Source organism: Culex quinquefasciatus, chromosome 2 (assembly GCF_015732765.1).
Source record: "Culex quinquefasciatus strain JHB chromosome 2, VPISU_Cqui_1.0_pri_paternal, whole genome shotgun sequence".
Taxonomy (NCBI): Eukaryota; Metazoa; Arthropoda; class Insecta; order Diptera; family Culicidae; genus Culex; species Culex quinquefasciatus.
In genome coordinates, this window is record NC_051862.1 from 174,040,264 (window position 1) to 174,065,303 (window position 25,040).

At 39.5% G+C, this 25,040-nt stretch overlaps 1 protein-coding gene across 1 annotated transcript; it reads left to right on the plus strand.

Annotated features, from left to right (window-relative positions):
• Positions 1–24,632, plus strand: LOC6033122 (protein spaetzle 3). The gene is given in 8 exon segments (XM_038255644.1): positions 1–80; positions 7,520–8,402; positions 8,404–8,489; positions 16,122–16,255; positions 22,843–22,967; positions 23,388–23,792; positions 23,852–23,977; positions 24,038–24,632. Coding segments are annotated over 7 exon segments (1,713 nt in total). The 5' UTR covers positions 1–80; positions 7,520–7,722; the 3' UTR covers positions 24,195–24,632.
• The last annotated feature ends 408 nt before the right edge of the window (positions 24,633–25,040 follow it).

A 25,040-nucleotide genomic window follows, 5' to 3' on the forward strand; every position in this document is an offset into this window, starting at 1 on the left:
ACGTTCAGTTTGTTCCGTGCGCTAGCCGAGCTAGCACCTCCGAGTCCGGGTTGTCCGTAGTCGTTCACAGTGTCGATTGTGTAAGTTCCGTCGGGTCGGGTTTGGGTGATAAAAGTTAAGCTTAGTGTGTGGTTTTGGAGTATTGGTGCGTGCGCGAAAAAAACAACGGCCGAGTGCTAATTTCCAGGCCGTTTCGGGCATTCGCGGCGACCGCACTCGTACTTGAAGTTCAATGTCGTTATCAACGGCTTCGCGTGGACGATTCGACGACTAGCATCTTTTTCATCTCTAGCAAAAGTGTGCTGGCCTGTGTTGCCGACTCGACCGCGCCAGTTTGTTTGTTGATGATTTTTTTGTTGCTGCTGATGTTGTTGTGTTGTTGATGTTGTCAATCCGTCTTCGACCTATCGAGAGGTTTGCGTTTGTTCAGCGAGATGAAAATGCAAATAGAACGGCGGCTGACCGCGAGACAGAAAAGCGCGCAATTTGGTGCAATTAGGCGTCTCAAAGTGATGCAATCGAAGGCGAGACGGCGATAAAAGCGTGGCCCCGAGGGTCGACAACGCTGTTGACTTTTTGTGTTGTTGTGGACTGTTTCCTTCTTTTTTTGAATGTTGTTGTCATCGTCGCGACGTCGGCGGCGTGTTCTTCGGATGCTGTGGGGTGGCATTGAAACGATGTGCAGCCAATTCCCATGTGTTTGTGAGAAGAAAGAAGACCGCGTCCGTTAGAGAACAAACAGAACTAGCAGGACTGAACAGGCAGGAGTGATGCTTTAGATGTGTGATTAGTGTATGGGTTTGAGTACATACTTTACAGCCAGAGCGCATGGTTGGACTTTGGGATGAGGAAGGGAGGGAGATGCGTCACATGGAGGGTTTGCTTACTAACTGGCGTCATTATGGTTTTCCTGGTGACGGAATGCTCGTTCCCGGATAAGGAGAGTGGGTTATATTTAACAGTGACTTAAATGTTTATGAGTTTTCTAAGGGTTCTATGTTAACGACAACTTAGTCATAGTCATAACTTCTTTTTTTGATAAAAAAATCTCTTGGTTAAATCATACGCATTATTTAGGTCTTCCCATTTTTTATTCTTCCTTAGGTTTTTTTTATATTTAAAAAATTGCATTTTGAGCGCCCTGGGGCCTCCTGAGGGTGCTATAACATTTTCATGAAGGCAACTTGGCAAATTTGCAAAATGCAAAGTTTCACTTGGCCCGTGCTGAGGGTGCCGAATTGTTTAAAAAGGGCGACTTAAATATTTTTATTTTTTAAAGAACTTGTTAGTCGAAGACTAACCTCGACTAACCTTCAGCTAAGCCCTGTTTTTAACCCTAAGTGAAGATTTGAAGTAAAATTTTCTGATTAAATATTTTTATTTTTTAAAGAACTTGTTAGTCGAAGACTAACCTCGACTAACCTTCAGCTAAGCCCTGTTTTTAACCCTAAGTGAAGATTTGAAGTAAAATTTTCTGATTAAATATTTTTCAAAATTATCCTTTCAAATATGCTTTAAAAAAAGAGGGCAAACTCATTGACATTGACTCAAGAAACATTAAAATTTCACAATATTAAGCAAATTCATCAATTCATCCATCGATCGATCGGATAATAGAGTGAATAAAAATATAAACTTCGTTTTTTTCAAATCAAATTCGAGTTCAGCTATTATAAATGAAATGTCTATGTTAGAACTAGACGCACCTCCACGGTTCGTGGATGAAAGAGAACGACATGTGGACGCATTGTCCTTTTATAGACATTGACAATGTTGGTAGCACTGCTCAGACTGTCAGTTCTACCATGACACTTTGATCGGCTCTAAATACTACATAGAGCTAGAAACACTACAAAGCTATCGGATCTTTGGTCGCGTTACCTTTAAATCACCAAATAAGTTTTAAATTAAACCTATGTGTATTTTTAGTCATTTTCCATATACTTGTTTTTATTTTCCTCAGAAGCATAACATATCACTTGTTTTTAATTTCGGCGTGCGTAGATCAGTTCAGCTGTTCAGAAGATATTATTTTGCTTTAAAATTGAACTTTTTATTTAAAGCTCGAAAACCCACCTTGATGTATACATATCGACTCAGAATCGAAAACTTAACAAATGTCTGTGTGTATGTGTGTGTGTATGTGACCAATAATGTCACTCAGTTTTCTCAGAACTGGCTGAACCGATTTCGACCAAACCAGTCGCATCTAACTTGGTTTACGGTGCTAATTATGTATAAAAATGTGTTTTCGCATATTTTCGTTAGTTAGGTAATCGAAAGACCTTTTCAACGAGTCTAAAACATTGAAGATCTGGCAACTCTGTCTCGAGTTTTGACCACTTAGGTAATATTTATGTACTTTTTTTGTAGCCGGATCTCACTTAAATGTATGTAAACAATGTCCGGATCCATCATCCGACCCATCGTAGGTAAGGTATTCGAAAGACCTTTCCAACGAGTCCAAAACATTGAAAATCTGGCAACCCTGTCTTAAGCTATGACCGCTTATGATTTCACTCATGAGCCCTTGAGTGATATGAGTGTTTTTGTATTCCGGAACCTAACAAAATTAGACGAAATTTGTGTCCAAACCCATCATATCACCCATTGTTGGAAAAAAGTGAGGAACGCACCAACCACATAAGTGGATTAATTTAGTTATTTTAATTTAAGTTTTCGCGAAACTTGTTTTTGGACCTCCCTATTATTATGAGGTCTTATTATTTTGGCCAAGGAACTCGCATAGCCAATTTGAGCCATCTCGGAAACTTTTGATTTAGAAGCTGGGTTTAAGTTTTTAATAAATCATAATTATCAATCTTAGACATATTTAACATTAATTTATATTTCAATTGCAATCGCTCAATAAAAGTCACATTAGCCAGCCGTCAGTAAAAGTTATGCGTGTTGCTCCGTCATCGTCACCACGTCGTCAAAACTACTAGCCTTGAATATGCTTACTAGAAGGATCAACTGGTTGACTGATTTGCATACATAAAATGCCGACCAGAAGGCAGCAGCAGCAGAGCACAAACAATCTCGACCGGTCGGCTCGCGGTTTGAACTGCTGCTCTCCGGCGATGACAACGATCCATTGAGCGCTCTCATTCATTCAGCTTCACCCCGAGTCCTAACCTTTGAAATCGCACACGGCCAGCCACCACTTCTGGGATGCTATATAGACAAAACTGGTCCCTGCAGCACGTTTCAGTACTTAACCCTCGGGTGTTCACACCTGGTTTGCTCTTTGGTTTGATTTGGACACTTTGCAATGTGGAATGTAGAGGGTTTTAAGCAAGAACCAATTGACTTGCATCCGACGATCTTAATTGAACTGCTCCCTTTGGCGGACACCTCGAGGAGAACAAAGCCTTTGTGTGGATGCAGTTTGATCTGAACACACGAGGACCTAGCCGAGCCCTCTACAATGTAGTCGCGCACTATGGCGGAGTGATAAATCTAGTGTACCACTGCTTCTGCTGGATACCTGCTTCAGAGAACATGCCAGTCTGACCCGACCGCAATCCAGGATTGGAGCAGATCAGACGTGACTCTTAATTAAGGGCATAAATCACGTTTGACAGCTTTTGTACTCTCCGCTCGGGGTTTTGGTACACATTCTCCAATCGCCCCGTTTGCGGCACAGTTTAGCACAGCAAAGTATATTATTTATATGTCAGATGTGGTCGAAAAACGTGATTCCGAAAAGTGGTCGCTCTTGTCAAATGCTCGGTTCGTCGTCGTTTCACGCATGGAAGTCTCCTCATATCTGGCGTCGATGCGTCGATGCTGATTCCCCAAACCAAGTTTTATGTAACAAGCTGGAAACACCTTACAGTTTGGCCACGTCTTGCCGGCGTGAGCAGCAGCCTTGATGATGGGGTCCGGTTCGATTAGGTCCTCTTCCTTCTACGCTGGTGTTCATTAGTAACCTGACGGGTGTGTGTATTTTTATCGCCGTTTATTAATTCGTATAACTTTTAATCGGCTTCGACCCGTAATCCAACGATGCTGCTTCGTGGGCATGCTTTCGGTGACATCGGCTTGTAACCGGGTTCGCCACTTTTTGTGTAACAATGATGTATGTGACTTGCGCGAGCTACCGTCACGAACCGAATGTTGACCGAACGAAATTCGACACCCGGAGCTTCCAGTTTTTTTGTTGTTTTTGTTGTTGAAATCCGTATTTGGAAGTCCTCTTAAAGCGCTGCTGACTCTTCTTCGCTCACTCGAGTTTAATCGGGTAGTGATCTAATGATGAGGTTCATCCACTTTAATCGTCACGCGTTTCGCGATGAGTTCAGGTCAGACTTTTTTTGTTATCGCCAGCGGTGACGAGCCGTTTGATTGTTTGGTTCTGACCGACTCCTAATGTGTGTTTTTTTGGGCAAATGTTTACTCACGTGGAAGCTATTTAAGGGTATTTATTTCAGTTGCTTATTTCATTGATTGTTTCCAGCCAAAGTGGCTGAGTTTTGATGATGCTGCGCAATGAAGCGCTGCGTTTGACGCTCAATCAGGTGCTAATAGGATTGAATCATACCGGTAATTTTGGGTGAAGGTTCTTGGGGATTGCGTGATATGCCAGTGAATTCTGTGTTGTAGAATTTAGTATTGCTTTAACATAGTTATTGATATTGAAAATATATCGCCAAAAAATAAATAATTTTATTAAAATTAGAGAGTGGGATACAAACGACCTTCCATCGGATGAGGAAGTAAAATGTCGGTCCCGGTCTTGGTTGTTGTTAGGCCGTTAATTCATTCCAGGTGTAGGAGTTGTCTCCATGCCATAAGTACAAACAACACACCAAACCAAGCCTACTCCGGTGGAATCGCTGGCGGCGGTTGGACTCGCAATCCAAAGGTCGTCAGTTCAAACACTGGGGTGGAAGGTTCCTTGGAGTAGAAAGAGGTTTGGGTCCTCTCCCCATTCAAGCCTTCGGAATCCTAGGTTCGAGCAGAAACTTGCAATAGAGACCACAAAAGACCCGGAGGTCGTTAATGTGGATGGTTTGATTTTTTTTTGATTTTGGGATACAAACGATTCCCTGTTGCCATTCTTACTAAAGAAAGGTTTACAACACAACTCGACATTTTTGAACTTGATGTCAGTAAACGCTTCAGTTTCGTCAAGGTATGATAGATTTGGACTCCCAGAACAAGCTTCAATCGACAGAATTGAATTCTAATGATTTCCCAGCCAATAAATAAAATTGTAAATTTCTAATCTAAGCAACCATGCGCCCCCACGTTTTTATGGGGGTAACAAGAATGCACCCCGTTAATCATGGTTGATCATTCCATAGCATTTTTACTCAAAATTACAACTTTACCTATTGACAGGGAATTCACCAATATTCAGTTCTGTCGATTTTAGCGTGTTCGATTAGCCCATATCTATCATACCGTGACAAAACTGAAGCGTTTACTGAAATCACTTAAAATGTCGAGCTGTGCAATTTGCTTTTGGATCAGCTTGGTGAACAAGGAGTGGTCAGATGTTTATATATGACACGTGTTGGAGATTCAATGTTTCAATTAACGAATGAACTAATTTGTTATGGTGGTGTGAGTTGGTAGCATTATTCTCTCGATTTTGGCGCTGAGCTCTCAATAATTTTGAGGAAACGATTCTCTCGACTCGGAATTTTGGGTTTACTTTTTTTTAAATAGTTTCCATGTTTTTATTGTTGAAGGGGTATGTGTAATTTAAATCTTGAAAAAAAAAAAAAATGCAATAAAATTGTTTTTGGAAATCTTATTCGTTATCTGTAACAGCTTTTCTAATGTCAACCTTCGGGCAAAAATCTGGCAATATCACTATTTTACGATCAGTTCCCCAATAAAGGTTATCTAGTGCAAATCAAAAAGTTCTGTCTTGTAGCACCCCAGAACGACCCCGGCCCAGACTGCTAACGAGTCAATCGCGCGAGCCATAAAATTGTCCGTCCACCCCCGTCAGAACGGTTGCGCACTGGCCGTTCTTGGCCCCGGCAGCGTGCCGGGGGCGATTCCGACCGATCAGACCAAATTAAACTAAACAGAGCAGCGATCACCCGATATAGCGATGTTCCCGGGGGCTAACTTGCCACAAAAGTCACCTGGCTGCTGTACAAGCGCGCAACTCTTGGGCAACTTCCTACGTGTTGGCGGGCGGAGCTGTTGCGTCAACCGGTTCAAGTCTTCAGCCGACAAGCGACGAACGTGCCCTCATAAGAAGAAGAAGTTGGTGTTGCGCCAGCAGATTTAGGAAATCGCGTTCCCAAACATAAATCAGGGTATTCGTGCAGCATTTAGCACATCTTTGCCCGCAGATCACCAAGTGCAGTTCGAGTGTTGCGCGAATGTGGTGGTGGCGCAAAAAGATCAAAGCCAAGTCAGCCCGTTGTTTGCGTGATCATACGAAGGCTCGCGAGAGTGTGTTTGCACTAGATTGATCACGATAAAGCACGTGATGCTGATGAGGAGGATGATCCCAGGTAGAGCTGCAGTTTGTTACGGATACGTCATCGAATACGAGTTCATCGTCTTTGGCTGACAATGCAGGGGTTGTGAAGGCTTGGGATGGAATATGGCCATTTGTAGAAAGGAAAAAAAATACATTCATATTAAACAGCATTATAACAACCCGTTTTTTCGGAGCTCGATTGGCACAAGATGAGTCGGGGGCAGGTTTTACCTGCGTTTTGCTGTGCAGAAGTCTGCACAGTGTAGGAGATGCTTGGTGTTCAGGAGTGTGTGATTTTTGGAAAGTGTTGAAAACGCATTTTAAAAAACTTCTTAAAGATAATAACTGATGCTTAAACTCGTTCATTCCTTTTATAAAATTTTGATAAAACTCATTATTTTTGAGTTATAACCGCTCTTATTCCTCATATAAACATTGGAGAAAAACTATTGGACCCTGTCTAAATATTTTTGAAAAAATTAAAGTGTTCCTATTTCTGGGGTCCCTAAAGTTTCTTCCCCTCGAGTTCAGCCTGCATTTTTGTTATTTTTTGTAGGTCAGTATAAATAATTGTATTTTATCAGAATTTTTTTTAATATTAACAATCCTCCCCTTAAAACTCATGACGACGACAACAACAGCACCATCAACATCAGCAACAACAACACCACCATTGTGATGATCTTTGGATGAGTTTGAAAATCTTCTTCCATCCATCTGACGACGATGCGATGCTCAACCGTCGTCGCGTATGACATTAACATACTTAAGCCTTTGTGAGGACGCTTGCACTATTCAATCGGCACACACATACATATACGAACTAAGCTGGGTTGCATAATCAACCCGTGTGTGTGTGTTTTGTTTGCGATGGTGTGACTCTGAGTGATCACGTCCAAAGTGATGCTGTCTGGCGGCGGAGATTGCCCGAAACGGTAGCAGATTTTAGGACTTTTGTTTAGTGATCTGTTAAACTCTGTGTTTGAGCGGGGAAGAGTAAAGCTGAAGATGCTACACGAGTGCTAAAATCGAGAAGATGAGTGTGACTTCAGATATTACTTGTAGATATTGCAGCTGACGGAAGAGTTCGAGAGCAGTCGTGGGATCGTTGAGTTCAGCGCGATGTTTGCGGCAGTGGAAGCTTCGCCAAGGAAGAGTGCAATAATTCGTGTCATTTGATGTGGCACAGTGCAATTGGACAGTGAATGAAGCAATAAAACCTATTAGTGATTGGGGTTGAGTGAGAAAAAGGAAAAAAGAAGAGGAAGATGGCCCTAGTAAACTACACACTGCCATTTGGTAGCATACAGGCTCCGGCTTGGGCTACTGTCAGTCCGATCCATAGTCAGCATGCTTCTGCCGTGAACAATCTGCTTTACGGACCAGCTGGTCACCAGGAGGCGGACGCTAATGATCATGAGTTCTACAAAAATAGTCCCTATTCGCCGCCGCAGCAGCAGCAACAGCAGCAGTCGAAACCTCCTCAGCAGAGTTCTCAACAGTATCGGCAAGCCCCCAGAAACAACTACTTGCCCCCTCCGCAAACCTACCCGCAGCAAAATACGCAGAGGCAACAGCAACCCGCCTACCAGCAACCTCAACAATCTCCGAGAACCTACGGGGAGGGTTCGTACTCCCAAGTTCCTTCACGAGCCGGTGGCAATCAGCAGCAACAGCCACCGCCACCCCAGCAGAACAACGGGTTCTACAATCCGAGCTACAACCAGCAGCAACCTCCGGTGAACTACAACGTTCCGCAGTCACCTCCGCAGAACACCTACCGGAACAACCCACCACAGCAGGTTCCCCAGCAGCCACCACCCGCGTCGAACCGAGTTCCACCTCCACCGATCAACAGTGGCCGCGGCATCAGCAGCACTTCCGCCGGGAGTGCCGTCCCGGAGCGGCCACCCGGCTTCGTCAAAGTGAACGCCGGCCAAGGTTCCCGCCCAAGTGCACGCCGTGCTCGATTACGACGACGACGAGGGAGACTACTACGACGACGATGAGGACAGCGGTTCCGACCGAGTTCCCGGTAAGTGCCCACTCTGGCCGCAGGTCGGTCAATCAATCACTCAATCACCAATTCCACGCACGGTTCGGCATACGAAGCACTTGACGCACGTCTTGAGTAGGGTACTTCAGGGTGTTGTTGCTCTTGGTTTTTGACTTGAATTTCGAGGGCCCTCGACCGGGCCATTGCGGAACCGTCTTGAGCCGGTTCACCTGGGACGTGGTCAGCCACCAGATGAGCTAGGAACGGATGGGGAAACCCACCACGTGCGTTGAACTCGTTTCCTTGATTGATGGTGTCATTTTGGGGCCCTTGGGCCTCCGTTCTAATTTTGGACGTGAAAGAAATTTTTAATGCTGACAGGGAGATCCGTGTTTCGCAATGGATGATGTAATTTTGAATTTTCAAACATAGAGACCAATATACATCGCAGTTCAAGGATCTATATAAACAGCAAATATGAATCAGTTTTGAACGGCAATCTCCCAGAAAATCTCACATACTTCAGTGTACAATAGATGCATCTACTCCATTACTCTATCAATTTTCATCCGCGAGTGAGTACCGACGCTGCATAAATTAAAATCGATGCAAACACCTCACCTCAATCACGCCTTACAACTGTTGATACCTACACCCTACGGAACACTTGACGCAAAGTGATTGATGGCTGAGAATATCCGGTCGGAAGTAGTGGTATCTCCGGCTCGGATCGTCGCCGTGCGTCACAGCGCTACGCGCATCCCCGGACACGAACTCCCGGAAGCGCTCGCTTCCGCGTCGTGACGCCGAGGTGACTCACGTGTGGAGACAGGGAAAAGCCCTTTCGAGGAATGCTTAATTTGGCACGGCCAATAAATCCTGTAAATTTATTTACAATCCCTGTGCCACGTTGTGGCGTCATAAAAATGCATCGCCACTCGGTTGGAGGCCCGTCGGTAGCCATTAAGACGCTCATCCGTCAAAACTGCAAATCCGCTGACCTTAACAAGACCAATTAACCCATTCGACAGTATATTGACTCCGGTCAGCCGCGGAAGCTCATATCTGCAGGCCGGGGTACAATGAAGCAATAAACACTCAAAACAAAGAAATGCTGCGCCATCAACTCGAGTCCCGCGTGGTGGAGGATGCTGCGCAGAACATGAAGCAATTAGGCACGCGACTTTGCCGCAAGAGGCACGACACAACCAAACCTGACCAGCTGAACATCGAGCCTCCATCTGTTCTCTGCTGGCAAAAGGGTACCCCTTGAATCTTGTGCGATATGAATAAAAAAGCATCATAACTGGACTGTGATGAGAATGAGTGCCATTAAAAATAATAAATTAATCCATCGACAGTTCGCTGACAACATGTCGATTGCGCGCACTAAGCCTAAGCCGACACTACCCATACAGAAGTTATGGAGAGTTGCTGGAAGTTGACACTTGAGAACACCTAGTCAAGAAGGGCAACCTCTGAGACTTACCCATTCCCGCCTGACTGTTTTAAGAGTAAAACGCATTAGAGCAGTTCTCTACGAAATCGGTCTTTTTTCTAAGTTTTAATTTTTGTATTTTTTAATCCGGCTTAAACTTTTTTGGCGCCTTCGTTATGCCCAAAGAAGCCATTTTGCATCATTAGTTTGTCCTTATAATTTGGCAGCTGAAAATTCATAAATCTGTATCTTTTGAAGGAATATTTTGATCGATTTGGTGTCTTCGGCAAAGTTGTAGGTATGCATAAGGGCTACACTGAAAAAAAAATGGTACTGATTTTTTCAAAAAATCGAAATATTTTTCGCAAATTTTTTTCAACTTCATTTTATGATCTAAAATCAAATTTGCAATCAAAAAGAACTCTAATGAAATTTTGATAAAGTGCACCGTTTTTAAGTTGAAGCCATTTTTAGGTAGCTTGTTTAAAAATAGCCAGTTATTAATTTTTTAAAATTAGTGTCCATGTTTGTTAAATTTTGAAAAAAAATTTGTTTGAATAGCTGAGAAAATTCTCTATATTTTGCTTTTATAAACTTTGTTGATACGAACCTTTGTTGCTGAGATATTGCCATGCAAGTGATTAAAAACAGAAAAATTTATGTTTTCTAAGTCTCATCCAAGCAACCCACCATTTTCTAAATTCGATATCTCAGCAACTAATAGTCCGATTATCAATGTTAAAATATGAAACATTCGTAAAATTTTCCGGTCTACAAAAATACAATGTTACGAAAATCACTGTAAAAAAACTAAGTTAATTTGTAAATAGCTGGCTTGTAGTATAATTCAGCCTATTTCGATCGAAAACTGACCACACACAACTTTTCAAGAATGTGTAGCAGCATTCGCTCACGGATCTCATAATTACTGTTATTGAGGGTGTCTGGCTGTTGGAAGATGCTTCCACTGTACTTCACAACAAAAAAAAAAACACAAGCTAATCAAGCGTAGTATTAGTTACTCCAGCTTCACTTGCCGGTTGTATAACCTCACACTCTGGAAGGCGCAATTAGTTGGACGCCGCAATTAAACGGTGCTACTTTTACAACACCTTCCTAGTAGATGTTTTACATCTATACATCCTCGCGAGAAGATTAGCTGTTTTTAGTCTCCGTACACTAATAACATCGTATTGACGTCTCGGCCGATAAGGTCAGTTCGCGCTGTCGGTCAGAGAAACTAGTGTGCCGATTTGCTCAAGGTTTGTACGAATTTTCTCGCTGTTTTAAAACGATGTAAGTAGAAACGCACACTTCAAGTGTCACCAAGAAAGACATTATTTTCGTTCTGAGAAATGCTATTTCGCGGGTGATTAATTCCCCGACACGTTCTAAATGTCAGTCATAATTTACGAATGTCGGAAGTTGTAACTGCATTTGAATTCTAATTCATTCCGTTCTGCTATCGCTGTGGTGGCCATTATTTGCATACTGAGAGCAATTGGTCGGTGAGTTAAGGGGGAAGCTGGGACCGTGTGGTGGGGATTTCATATTTGTAATTTGTACTGGGGCGTCTGGTACGTCTGAATCGTTTCGTTAGGGTATGAATCACACCCTGCTCTTAGAGCGAGAAGCTGTTCAAGGTGGGTGCATTCGAAGTCGGCGCAAATCTAACCTTGACTTTCAAACCACGAAAACCACGCGGTTTGGATTTTGGACTATCAACAATGAATTTCACAACCACTTGAAAATGCGTGCTCGTTAAACAGATCTCAGAAAACGTCAATTCGTTGAACTTGCCCAACGCAGGCCATAAATTATTCCCCGGGAAGAGTACGGTTGAGCCCCCTGCCGAGATTTCCGTCACCTTATGACAACGGCTGCCACTTGTACTTCGCGATGATTTACCGAGACGTGCTGGAATTTATCATGAAGCAAAAGTGGCAGCTAGTGGTGGTGACGATGGTCAGGAGTGCATCCTAACTGGTGGAGGGTGTTGCCAGAGAGTCTCGTGCTGCACCGCAGAGTGATGGCAGTGGTGATTTAAATGCATAATTGCTGGCGAAACGGGTATTCAAATCGATACTTCTACCGTGATACAGGAAATCGAGATCCTACAAGCAACCCGGGAGGAGTGTTCGAAGATTTTTTTTTTTTCAAGTGTTCGAAGATTGCTGCAGTTTGAACAAGTTATTGTACAACCACGCTGTGACTGGCGGCGTCGTTCGCAACAATGTTGCGACGACGAGTGTTTGTTTTCGTTAAAGTTGTGGTAGGTTGAGGGAACACAGAGCTATGCATTGTTTGATTGAGGTATTATTGTGTTGAGCAAGATTATAGCTTTTTTTCTTTTTATATTGAATCAAGGGTAATCCATAAATCACTAAGCTTTAAGGGCAGTCGATTATTTTTTACATTATCGGGTTAAATTTTAAAAGGTTTAAAATTCGCATTCTTAATTAGACCTCCTAGACCCACCTTTACGTATACATATCTACTCAGGATCAATTTCTGAGCAAATGTCTGTGTGTGTGGAGGGATGTTGATTGAGGGATGTTGCACTTGATTATCTCGTTTTGGTTTCATTCAATCCATCTTGGGGCCCATAAGTCGCAATCAAAAATTATAAAGTTTAGTTAAGTACTTCAAAAGTGTTGTCTAAACTTCGGAAGATTATTAAAAAACTAGTTTTTGTGAGAAAACTCGTCATGTTAAATATTTTTAGGCAAGGTTTTCAAAAGGCCTTTCTAATGAGTCATAAAGCTTGAAGATCTGACAACCCTCTCAAAAGTTATTAGCACGACTCCATAAGGTTGAAGAACTGGCAACCCTATCAAAAGTTATAAGCACATAAGTGATATTTATACACTTCTTTGAAACCGAGACTCAGATATTTAAAAAAAAAGCATATCCGGATCTATAATGCGAACTATCGTTGGATTGGTTACCAAAAAACCTTGATGATGACGTTTTGCTATACTTAACAAACACAACAAGATGCTTTAACCCGATTTTGGAAACTCGCTGCCGTTTCCCGGATATCGCAATACACACTTGTGACATAGACCAATTTATCATCAAAATGATTGTGCACACTTGTGACACGTCAAACATGTTGTTAGAAAATGTGGAAAAATTTCTTGTTTTTCACAAATTTATGTACACACATACTTTCTAAAGGCAATGCAACCTTTTGTTTATAAAAATATACTGATTAAGTCGATTAAACCATTGATTTGAGCTTATTTTAGTTTGTATGGGAACGTGCACACTTGTGACACGTAGTACAATTTTACTTTCGAAACACACTTGTGACACTTGTGCTTTTCAGATTTTTGTTTACATTATTGACTGTATCTTTTAACTGGTGTAACCAAATTAGTTGAAACTTGGAGCGTTTGTTAAGCGATAGTATACGAACCGATTGCTTCAAAAAGTTTGGCTCTATCATTCATAGTTTTGAAATTATTTATCAACAAACTTAAAAAATCGATTTTCTCGAAAAGTTTTAAATTGTCACAAGATGGCACACAACTGACGATGTTTTAAGATACAAATAATGCCATCCTTTGAGCTTTGGAGCATTTTGGTTAAAAGGAATTTGCCAGTGTTATAATTTTTCCAATAGATTCGTGCGTTTTGAAAACTGTGGAAAAATAAAAAAAATGAATTTATTTTTAAGATAACAAATCAAATTTGCTAAGTAAGTACTTTCTAAACATTTCTAAATCCTTGCTTTGTTTTCAAGCTGTAGCCACCAAAATCGCATTTTTGTTTAATACGTGTTTTTTAACCTGACCAAGCTTGACCATTTCTGCATATATTTTCTTCGAAAGGATCAGCATATTTCCTATTAAGACAATGGTGATTTGACAACCCTATTAAAACTTCAATATTAATTGTAGACTTTTTTGAAGATGGATCTAAGATATTTTGATGTAATAAGTCATGAATTTTAAAGATCTTGATATTCGTTTATTAAAAGTAACTAAGGCGCTGCAAATATCATTTGAAGTTTTTGTCTCTAGACATGCGAAAATTTTTTTTAGCGAAATGTGTATCAAAATTTTTACCAAAAGTATCTTTTTACAAACCCAAACATTCTAAATATAATAATCGTCGCTGAAAAAAGTATTTCAAATTGTTTTAATATAATTAGATTTCTATTTCTTTTAAAACTTTGAAATTTTCTGTCGGGCCGATTTGAAGGATAAACGACATAAACTTTGAACGGCCAGTAATCAACAAAGTTATAACAGTTAAGAAAACATTTTTTTACGCTACTTCGAAGGTTATTTTGTAACTTTTTTCCTTCAGTAGATTTACTCGATTCATTAAGCACCTGCAAACTCTGTCCCCAACTTTGAATTGATCAGCTGTTGAAAGGTAGTCCACATCTCAGCTTAGGATAGTAACTTCACACCAATTATGCTCAAATAACGAAATAAATAAATAAAATGAACATTTTTTTACATCATCCAACTCGGATTATTGGAACTTTTTGACAAAAATGTAGAAAACATTGAATTTAATTTAAGGATCTTGAGTATTTAAGAAATTTTGTTAAAAATAGCCTCACTTGCCGGTGAAAATCTGAAACGATGTTTTCCCATACATTTTTGCCAATTTATTTATTTTTTCTCTAATTCCTAACCAGAATTGAATTTGGATAGAAAATCGAAAATAAGTGTGCATAGGAATAATTTGTACTCAAAAATAAAAACAAATTCCATTTGAAATAAAAATGAGGTATAAGTTCCGGAAATATTTTTAAAATGATTTGTTAACAACATGCTGTTAAACCGTATCATGAGATTTATTTCTTGTGCTTGATTAAAAATTGATATAAAGCCATTCAATTTAGAGTAACTGTTGACTTATCGATCGATTAATGTCGATCATTTTTTTCTTACACCCACCGGCGAAAATACGTTCATGCAAATGCTTTGAAAGTGGTGCATTAACATGCACGACGCTGAGATAATTTATTGAATATTAGTGCGCATAGTTGGCGGGAGACCCAACAGCTCAGCAGGTTCACCGCTCATGCTCGCGTGCTACGTGCCAAAAATGCCCAGACGACCCTATTGTATTCAAATTTTCCGCCCCATAGGGTATTCTTCACTTCGAGGAAATCTGATGACTGTCGCTTGTCACACTAGCTGTCACTTTTGGGTGGACGTCGTAGATCATTTTGGAGCGCAGATTTTTGATTTGAATGGCATCGCGCTTGTCAGTTTCGAAAACGAATTCCATCACTCACTTCAGTTGGGCAGATGTGATGATCGAGGGGATGTTAAAGTTGGTTCCATTGTCAACGTCGGGCAGTTTACGCAGAGACGACGACGACTCTTTACTGCACGCAAAACGAAGCTCACGATTTCATAACACAATTAATTGCATACTATTAAAGTAAAATAAAACCGCCGGTTCCCATCGGTAATGAAGCACGCGCCTGTGCGCAAAGGGTACACGATCATGTGAGCATCTTCTTGGAAGTGAACAATTAATTCATGAAGCTTCGATCGCGCGGCACGATCATCGGCTGTGCGGTGCTTTCTCGATGTTCTGAACAAAACAAACCCTGCTACCGGATCAGCGATCATCGCTGGGGGAAGTGGAAGCATAAATCATGACAGCCGGGGTGCGTTTCGTGTGACTATTCCGGTAATTACAAACTCGTTGATGAAAAGGGGCGGTCTGACGACACCTTTCATGTTTAGTCCGGGGCTTTCGGGGAATTTTAACGCGGTTTAGCAAGTCCTCTACTTAGCATCATAGCTTGGAAAAAAGTTTATAACTTGGGACGAATTTTAACGTGATTCTATTTTTCTTTTTTTTTCTCTTTTTTTACACCCAGCATTCCCCAGAACTGTCTGGCGCTGGAACTTTCTGTTACCTAGAACCGCTTAGTCGGCTGTGTATATTAACCCGTTATCACCCGACTGCGATCGCCTCAATCAGATTACGGTAACAATTAGAGCCCACTGTACACTCGTGTACGCGCCTCGACGCGGGTCGGCTAGAGTGCAAGGTTCTCAACTGAGCGATCACATCTTCGTTCAGTTTTAGCGGGGAATCACCTTTTCCGCGCGAAAATTTGCACATCTGTCCAAGGGGCATACGGATTGCCGGTTTAGTCAGACTTTACGTCTGCCAAGTGTCGCACGCTAGCTGTCTCTTATAAAGGAAAGGTGACTGAATTCTTGTTTTCTCTCTTTGTTGTATTGCAGATAATCGGAAAAACCCTCGCATGCCCACGGTAACGCCCATCCAGGGGCCCATATTTCTCAAAAATGGAACAGTTCCTGTCGTGCCATTATTCGCGTATCCTCAAGTCAGCAACGGAACGTTCGTCCAGATACCGGTGAGTACAACTGATAGGTTTGGTTTGGATGATTATTACTAGTGGGTGTTACGATAGGTTGGTAATTTGTAGACGAGCAATTCTCTGAGATTTCGGTCATTCATTTTTTTTGTATTTTTTAATCCGGCTGAAACTTTTTTGGTGCCTTCGGTATGCTCAAAGAAGCCATTTTGCATCATTAGTTTGTCCATATAATTTTCCATACAAATTTGGCAGCTGTCCATACAAAAATGATATGTGAAAATTCAAAAATCTGTATCTTTTGAAGGAATTTTTTGATCGTCTTCTGCAAAGTTGTAGGTATGGATATGGACTACACTGAAAAAAAATGATACACGGTAAAAAAATTGGTGATTTTTAATTTAACTTTTTGTCACTAAAACTTGATTTGCAAAAAAACACTATTTTTATTATTTTTTTTAATTTTTGATATGTTTTAGAGGACATAAAATGCCAACTTTTCAGAAATTTCCAGAATGGGCAAAAAATCTTTGACCGAGTTATGATTTTTTGAATTAATACAGATTTTTTCAAAAAATCGAAATATTGGTCGCAAAAATTTTTCAACTTCATTTTTCGATGAAAAATCGAATTTGCAATCAAAAAGTACTTTAGTGAATTTTTGATAAAGTGCACCGTTTTCAAGTTATAACAATTTTTGGGTAACTTTTTTGGAAATAGTCACAGTTTTTCATTTTTTAAAAATAGTGCCCATGATTGCCCACTATTAAAAAAATATTTTTGAAAAGCTGAGAAAATTCTCTATATTTTGCTTTTTTGGACTTTGTTGATACGACCCTTAGTTGCTGAGATATTGCCATGCAAAGGTTAAAAAACATGAAAATTGATGTTTTCTAAGTCTCACCCGAACAACCCACCATTTTCTAATGTCGATATCTCAGCAACTATAGGTCCGATTTACAATGTTAGAACGTGAAACATTTGTGAAATTTTCCTATCTTTTCGAAAAAAATATTTTCAAAAATTTTAAATCCAGACTAACATTTCAAATGGGCGTAATATTGGCTTAGTACTTTGATCCTGAAAACCGTAGGAAATTTACTTTTTGTGAAATTCTAACACGTAGCTTTATGGGCGGACAAATTTGACTTGCATTTTTCTCGACTTGTTGTTTTTACATATGGGACGGACTCGATTAGGGCGTCAGCTTACCAAAGAAACAAGTCAAAACTTCAAAATGTTGACAACGGATCCTACCCAGACTCCTTCAATGAGAGTGGTAGGTATTTACATTGTTCAGGGTTGTTACGGAAAAGTCGAAAAAAAATCCGCGCCAGATCCGCGCCGACCCCAAAACCCAATCCGCGCGAAATCCGCGCCGTATAAAAAAAAATCGCGACAAACATAGAAGAGAGTAACATAATGAATGAAATTTTAAACGAAAAAATTATAATACAGAAAGCATTTGGATCAGTACCGTTGATCAGTTATGGATTCATATCCCACCTGCACCAAGTGGAACCTTTTTTGTCATTTCTGAAACAAAATTAGCATTTTTTGTAACAATTTAAAAATCGTTGCTTTAAAAACAAATTCAGGAAAAACAATTAAATTAAATTAAAAAAATAAAACCATAAAATAAATCATCAAATTATAAAATCTAGGGATTTTGTACTTGATAAATCTCGCCAAAATTTTACTCTGGAAAATCGAAACACGAAATTTCTATTATTTTCTTCTCTAAATTTCTCTAAACTGAAATATGACTTCGAAAATGATCCAAACTAAGAAAATGGCAAGATAAAATAATTTATTAATTTAAAAATTTAATTATTCAATAATTTAATAACTGAATAATTAAACATTTAAATAATTTAATAATTTAATAATTTAATAATTAAATAATTAAATAATTTAATAATTTAAAAATTAAATGATTAAATAATTAAATAAATAAATAACTAAATAATTAAATAAATAAATAATTAAATAATTAAATAATTTAACAATTTAATAATTGAATAATTTAATAATTAAAAAATTTAATAATTTAATAATTTAAAAAATTTAAAAATTTAAAAATTTAATAATTTAATAATTTAATAATTTAATAATTTAATAATTTAATAATTTAATAATTTAATAATTTAATAATTTAATAATTTAATAATTTAATAATTTAATAATTTAATACTTTAATAATTTAATAATTTAATAATTTAATAATTTAATAATTTAATAATTTAATAATTTAATAATTTAATAATTTAATAATTTAATAATTTAATAATTTAATAATTTAATAATTTAATAATTTAATAATTTAATAATTTAATAATTTAATAATTTAATAATTTAATAATTTAATAATTTAATAATTTAATAATTTAATAATTTAATAATTTAATAATTTAATAATTTAATAATTTAATAATTTAATAATTTAATAATTTAATAATTTAATAATTTAATAATTTAATAATTTAATAATTTAATAATTTAATAATTTAATAATTTAATAATTTAATAATTTAATAATTAAATAATTTAATAATTTAATAATTTAATAATTTAATAATTTAATAATTTAATAATTTGATAACTAACGAACATTCTTAAAAAATAAAAAAAAATATTGTAATAGGTTCTTAATTTTTCAATTTTATCATTCGTACTTTTTTACGTTTTATGAGTCTGTAAGTTTTGGCAATTTAAAAATACGAATTCTATTTTTTTATTATTTGAATATGTAAATTCAGAAATTCCAAATTGTTGAATTCCAGATTTCATATTTTTTTAATTTTAACATTACATTTCGCTTTTAGATTTTAGCAGATTGCTAAGTGGATTTCGTCATGTTGTGATAATTGGGAGTAGAATCAATTCTACTTGAATTAGAGTTGCAACAGATTTTTTTAATTTTTTCAATAAACCAAAAATTTCAAAATTTAAATTTTTATATTGAAAAAACATAGAAAATCTAATAAGTTTCATTCTGTAATTTTTCGAATTTTGTTATTTTGATTTTAATAAAAATTTTATTAATTTGAATTTTTAAGCAGATGTTTTAAAAATAATGAGTTGTAATGTTATGTTAAATTTATATAACAAATCTCAATACATTTAAAAAAAATCGCTCCTTGAAGATTATTTCAAAGTTTCCTATTAAGAAAAAAAAAATCAATAATTTTTAGAAGAAAATTTTCTTCATTAATAACTGCTTAGAAATGGACGTTTTGAACTCAACGAAAAAGATTGAATTTATTTAATTCCTAATAATATTTTCCTTTGTAATTTGAAAGAAATTCTATCGTTCTCAATTATTTTGTTCATCTAAATTGCTATCCGCGCGAAATCCGCGCCTGAGCAAAATTAGCCAGCTAATCCGCGCCAGATCCGCGCGATTCGCGCCATCCGCGCCATCCGCGCGATCCGCGCCGTCCGTAACAACCCTGATTGTTGTAACAACTTATTGGGATGATCTGGGATATCCAAGAACTGCTTGGAGTCAAGACCAACGTGGGTCTACCGCTGCAACAAGCAAGTGGTCGACGGTTTTTAACTCCGGGACATACCCTCATAGCTTCATCTTAAAAATTAACTTATCTTGGATTCATAATATAGAATTTAGTATGACATTAGAATTCATATGTTGTTTTATCATTTTTCACGCTCCGTCTGATTTTCCGTCTGTCCCCGCGAAAATTGCACTTGTTGAGAGTGAAAAATCACTTAGCTTAATCATTAAGTTAATTCAAACAAATAGTTAGTTTGGCCAGCATTGCTAAGACGTTTACAAAAAACTTAAAAATTGCTAGTATGCTAAAAAATGTCAAGAAATGAAGAGTGACTTTCTCAACACAAAATCGCAAAGAAAGCCAAGCCAAGGCTCGGATTTTGACCAATCAAGCTAATATTGGTGAGTTAGGTTAATGGCTTGGTTAATTGAAAAAATCAATATGACTTATGCCCAGTATCAAAAGTCAATTTTGAACTACTCTACTCCGTACATCGTTCGTCAGAATTGTACACATGGTTTGCCGTGTGGACACATCAAGTTGGTATCGCCATCAACCGTTGTTGATCGGGATCAACCTGTTTGGAATGCTAATCAACGAATGTTCAGTCTCAGGCGCTGATTCATGCTCAATATCTGTACATACGTTTTTGCAAAACCTTTTTCCAAGATACATTCATTGCACGTACAAACTTGGCGTGACAGTTTATGAGATTATAAATAAATAAAAATCAACATCGGTAGACTTCAAGACAAAAATCTGGACGCCACCAAAATCACGACCGTCAAATTGATTAATTCAATCATTCATGCTACCCCTGGCACGGTAGCAATGGTTTCAACACGATCTTGATACATATTCGACCATGGTTACAGTTGAACCAGAGTGTCACGGGAAGGGAATTACCGGTCCACAGAGCGCCAAGAACCTGCCGACATAGCTGGCCTTGTCCCTGGGAGCAGCAGCGCAGTTGCGCGATACGTAAATTAATTTACATTTTAATAACGTACAGCTCTCCGTCGTCACCACCGCCGATTGTCGTTGAAACACTGCTCGATTTGGATCGCGGGACAGGGTGTGGTGGTTTTATGGCCGCCACAGTTCACGCTATCGAGATCGAGTGCCGGCTGTGGAAAACTTTGGCCGGGAAAGGGCAGCTGGTTGGTGTTTGCAGGTAATCTATTGAATTATCGAGTTAGTGCAGGCTGCTGTCAACAGCGGTGGTGGTGGTCGCCACAGTCAAATTGACCACAGGTGGTCAAGATATGTATCAGGTGGGTTTCCTTCTCAGGATTACGATCTCCGAATTGTACAGAGTAACGTTCTTCATCTACCAATTTCGAATAAGGAAATGTGGTCTAAATACCACCCCAAGATTAATTGACACGCGACTTCATACTTCATCTTTGCGCAGGCTCAGTGTGAATGGCAACGATCGGTACCGCCAGTCATAAACCGATTCATGGTCACGATCGGCCATTGTGTTTCTTGCCCTCGGGAGAAAATTACTTCCTTCTCCAGCCTCGGGCAGGGAGCTCCAACACAATAGTGACAACTTTGACAGACCCCGTCAAAACACACCGTGATGGCTTTTTATGTTTATGTTGCCCCCGCGGGTGGAATCCGGGCACGAGAGATGAAGTTGCAGATTTGCCTGCGATGCCAATATATCCGGCATGGGTAGTTCTGCACGAATTTAGAATTTATTCGAATTCCGCGAGAGTGATTTCATCGAGATCAGATCGGTCAGCGAACGATCGATTTAGCATCAAACAGAGATGAAACGGCAGTGCTGCCAGTTTGATTTGTCCCATGTTTAGAATCGCCTCTCCGCCACGTTCTGTACGAATAAATCAAGCTTGACATCGCTGCCCAGTGGGGAACCGGTTTTCGATACAGAACCCGGCATGAGACACACTCGCTCGCAGGTGAAATTCCGGCTGATTAATTTCGACGTCAGCTCAAGTTCAGCCTGGAATCGCGATAAACCGCGCATTCTTGGCGCGATCGCGCGAGTATTTGCATAAAAAATTGGCATATTTTAATCTGTCACAGACAACCCGTCCAGCTCGAGCAAAAAAACACTTGTTGAGGAGAGCGGAGTGATTAATGATTCGCAACGAGTCCTCGCGCGCGAGCGCATCGTCTTCGGGGGATTCTCGCAGGAATTTCGCGCACCAAGAACACACAGATGGCCGCAGCGGGTTCGGAGCACGTGTTGATTGACGCTAATTAATTTTCATTACGAAACTGCCCGTTGGATGGGAACCCTGCCGTCGTAAAGATCATTATGAAGTTGGTTCGACGTCGCGCGACCTTTTCAACCGCAAAAACATAAACATTTGGTGGCCTACGATCTTTTGTTTGCTCTTTTCTCCGCGGTCGAATTACATTTCCATATTAAAAGTTCATTAATCATACTTTAGGCGCATGTGTGGTTCATTGACATTTTCATCTCGGCCAGTTTGGATTTCGATGGCGGTTGGGAGGGAGTAGAAATTTCAACTTTCGGGTAGATTGGAATTCTTAAGATCATCGGTTGACAAATTCAAGACTATTTTGGATGCGAGAATTCTATCGCTGGTGTTGTTATAAATGGGAATGATTAGCGATCCAGACGGGTCACATTTTTGCGGAACTGGTTTTGGGTGTTGTAGGAATTCAGTGTGATAATAAGTAAATGTCATCGTTTGCGGTTGACAAATTTAGGAGAGATTTAGTTGGAAAAGACCATTGAACTAAGAACCTGTTTAGTATTTATATCGACTGGAAAATATTTTTTTAATAAATTCTAATTGCTGCATGAAAATAGGCCTGAATAGAGTTTTTACGTTCAAAAAAGGAGAACAAAGTTAAGAAAATCATTTTAAATAGGAAGCGGTATTATCCAGCTAGCATTTTTTTATTAGTGTCTCAATTTTTTATTCCGAATCGAATATTGAATCAATTACTTCTACATGGCATCCAAATTGAATGTTGAAAAACATAATCAACAATCAAATCAAATAATTTTGTATTTTTTTGAATTAAATCTTCTCAAGTTTTTGTTTGAATTCTTTGTACCCTAATACCTAGCAATATCTAACAATTTTCTTTTCGTTCTTCCAGATCTGGTGGACGGCCTTGTCGGTAGCGCTTGGTCTCAACGTGCGAGGTGATGTGATCAAAGGTGTTCCTTGTGTTAAGAAGAACCATCAGCTGTTCTGCCCGACGGCGGGCAATACCTACCCAATGTGAGTATATTCAGAACGGTTCCAAAGTGTCAGTTTCCTCTCGTCGACAATACAATCGTAAAACAATAAGATTTATAATTATGCAGCACCAATGCGACATTTAGAGAGGCATAGGAAAAGGTCAGCCCGAGTTGGCTCGAATTGAGCTCGAAGAGCTACGCAAACAGAGCTCACTCATCGCGCTGGAGTTCGTCAGCCGACGGCACCAGTAAGACTTGATTAGAGAATGGCAAGGTCGTCCGTGTCGCGTCGCCCCTCACCGCTGCGATATCTTTCACTATCGTCACCCTCGATCTAGCTAATCCTCCAATCTGTCACAGATCTTGCCGTGTGAACCGGCCGCGGCGGGTCTAATAAATGTCTTTATCCCACGATGAACGCGTTGAACTGAGCCGAGGTTTTGTTTGTTTTTCCACACAGAGACAAAATTGAAACGTTCATCGACGAGAACAAGGCCCTGATGAAGCGAATGTACGGCGATTTCGAGATGACTTCGAGGTATCCACCGCTGCAGCAGCCGGGCCAAACGGGGGGTCGGAAGCGGAAACGGCACCTGCATGGCACGGATGACCCCTTCACGATACTGCCAGAGCTGATGGATCTGTACGGGGCGCCGGGGTCGGCGGACGAGCCGGACTTGTACGTCAACGGTGGGGAGTCGTACTTTGGGAAGCTGCGCAAGAAACGACAGAGCACGGGTCGCAATGGATCGAGTGGTTCTGGGAGCGGGTCCGGAAGCGGAGCTGGAAGTGGAAATGGGAACGGAAGTAGCAGGACTAATGGGCGGCAATCGTCAACGGATAGCAGCGGGGAGAGTACGGGAAGGTGAGTGGAACACAACCTTAGCTGAAATTCTCCTTCATTAATATGTGATTTTTTTTCAGGGTTGATGCCTGTGAGTCCAAGATCGAAATTGTTACGCCGTACTGGGCTTCCAATTCAGCGGGGAAAGTCCGTGCCATCGTGAATACGCAACACTTCGAGCAGGCTATTCATCAGGAGGTGTGCTCGTAAGTATCGGAAACCTACTTTTTAATCCAACAGACCCTCAATTGAGTCTCGTCCTTCAGGAAAACTCAAACGTCCCGCTGTTCCGGGGATTGTGGTTGCGAGCAAAAGTACAAATGGCACCGACTACTGGCGTACGATCCGGACAACGACTGCAAGGGTATCTTCATGGACTGGTTCCTGTTTCCTTCGTGTTGCGTGTGCAGGTGTAATCCTTAAGTTAAGCAATAGAGCAGTTGATCAGAACATTAGAACACCACCCGTCCATCGTTTGATGGTTCGCGAAACAAAGTCTTGTCCTTTTAGTTTGTTAGTTTATAAGTGCGCGTGTTGACCCCCAATATCGGAGTGAATTCTATGTGCTGTATGCGTTTCTCTAGTGGTAGATGTAAGGATAAAACAAATGCAAGCGTAAACGAAACTATACGAAAGAGATTCAAACCATCGTTTAAAAGTAAAATCTATCATTTTAAGTCATTGCAGCGACGCTCGCTGATAGTTTACCATTTAAGGTTACCCGATCTGGACCAAAATACGGCCGAAGACGCCGAAATTTGCTAGCTGAAGATTCGTTACCTATTTAGGAGAAAGAATAGACGATTTTTTATGCTAAGTTATGCTCTGTAAATAATGTAGATTAAATTATTTCTACGACTAGTTAATCATGTTACTTTAATCCGAAAATGTCAACGTATCTTTGCGATATTCAAACAAGAGACATCGATGAAACTATAAGCGACCAAACTCTTCTCAACGTTTGGCGAGACAACTATTGGAATGTAGACGCATAAACAACAGAAAGCTTATGCTTCAGAAATATTTCATATGAAGTTCCGGAGAAATATTTCAAGCTTTCAAGTTTCGTGTTAATTAGTTGAAACTACAAAAACTTCAATTGTGTTTGTTTTTTTCTTTTATCTGCTGTATCTCAGCAACCAATGTTTTTAGAAGAAATTTCAGTAAATTTTAAATATGAATTCATCGTTTTTTGAGATATGTTCAATCATGGGCACTATTTACAAAATCGAAAAACTGAAAGTTTTTAGTAAAAATCATACTTGAGGT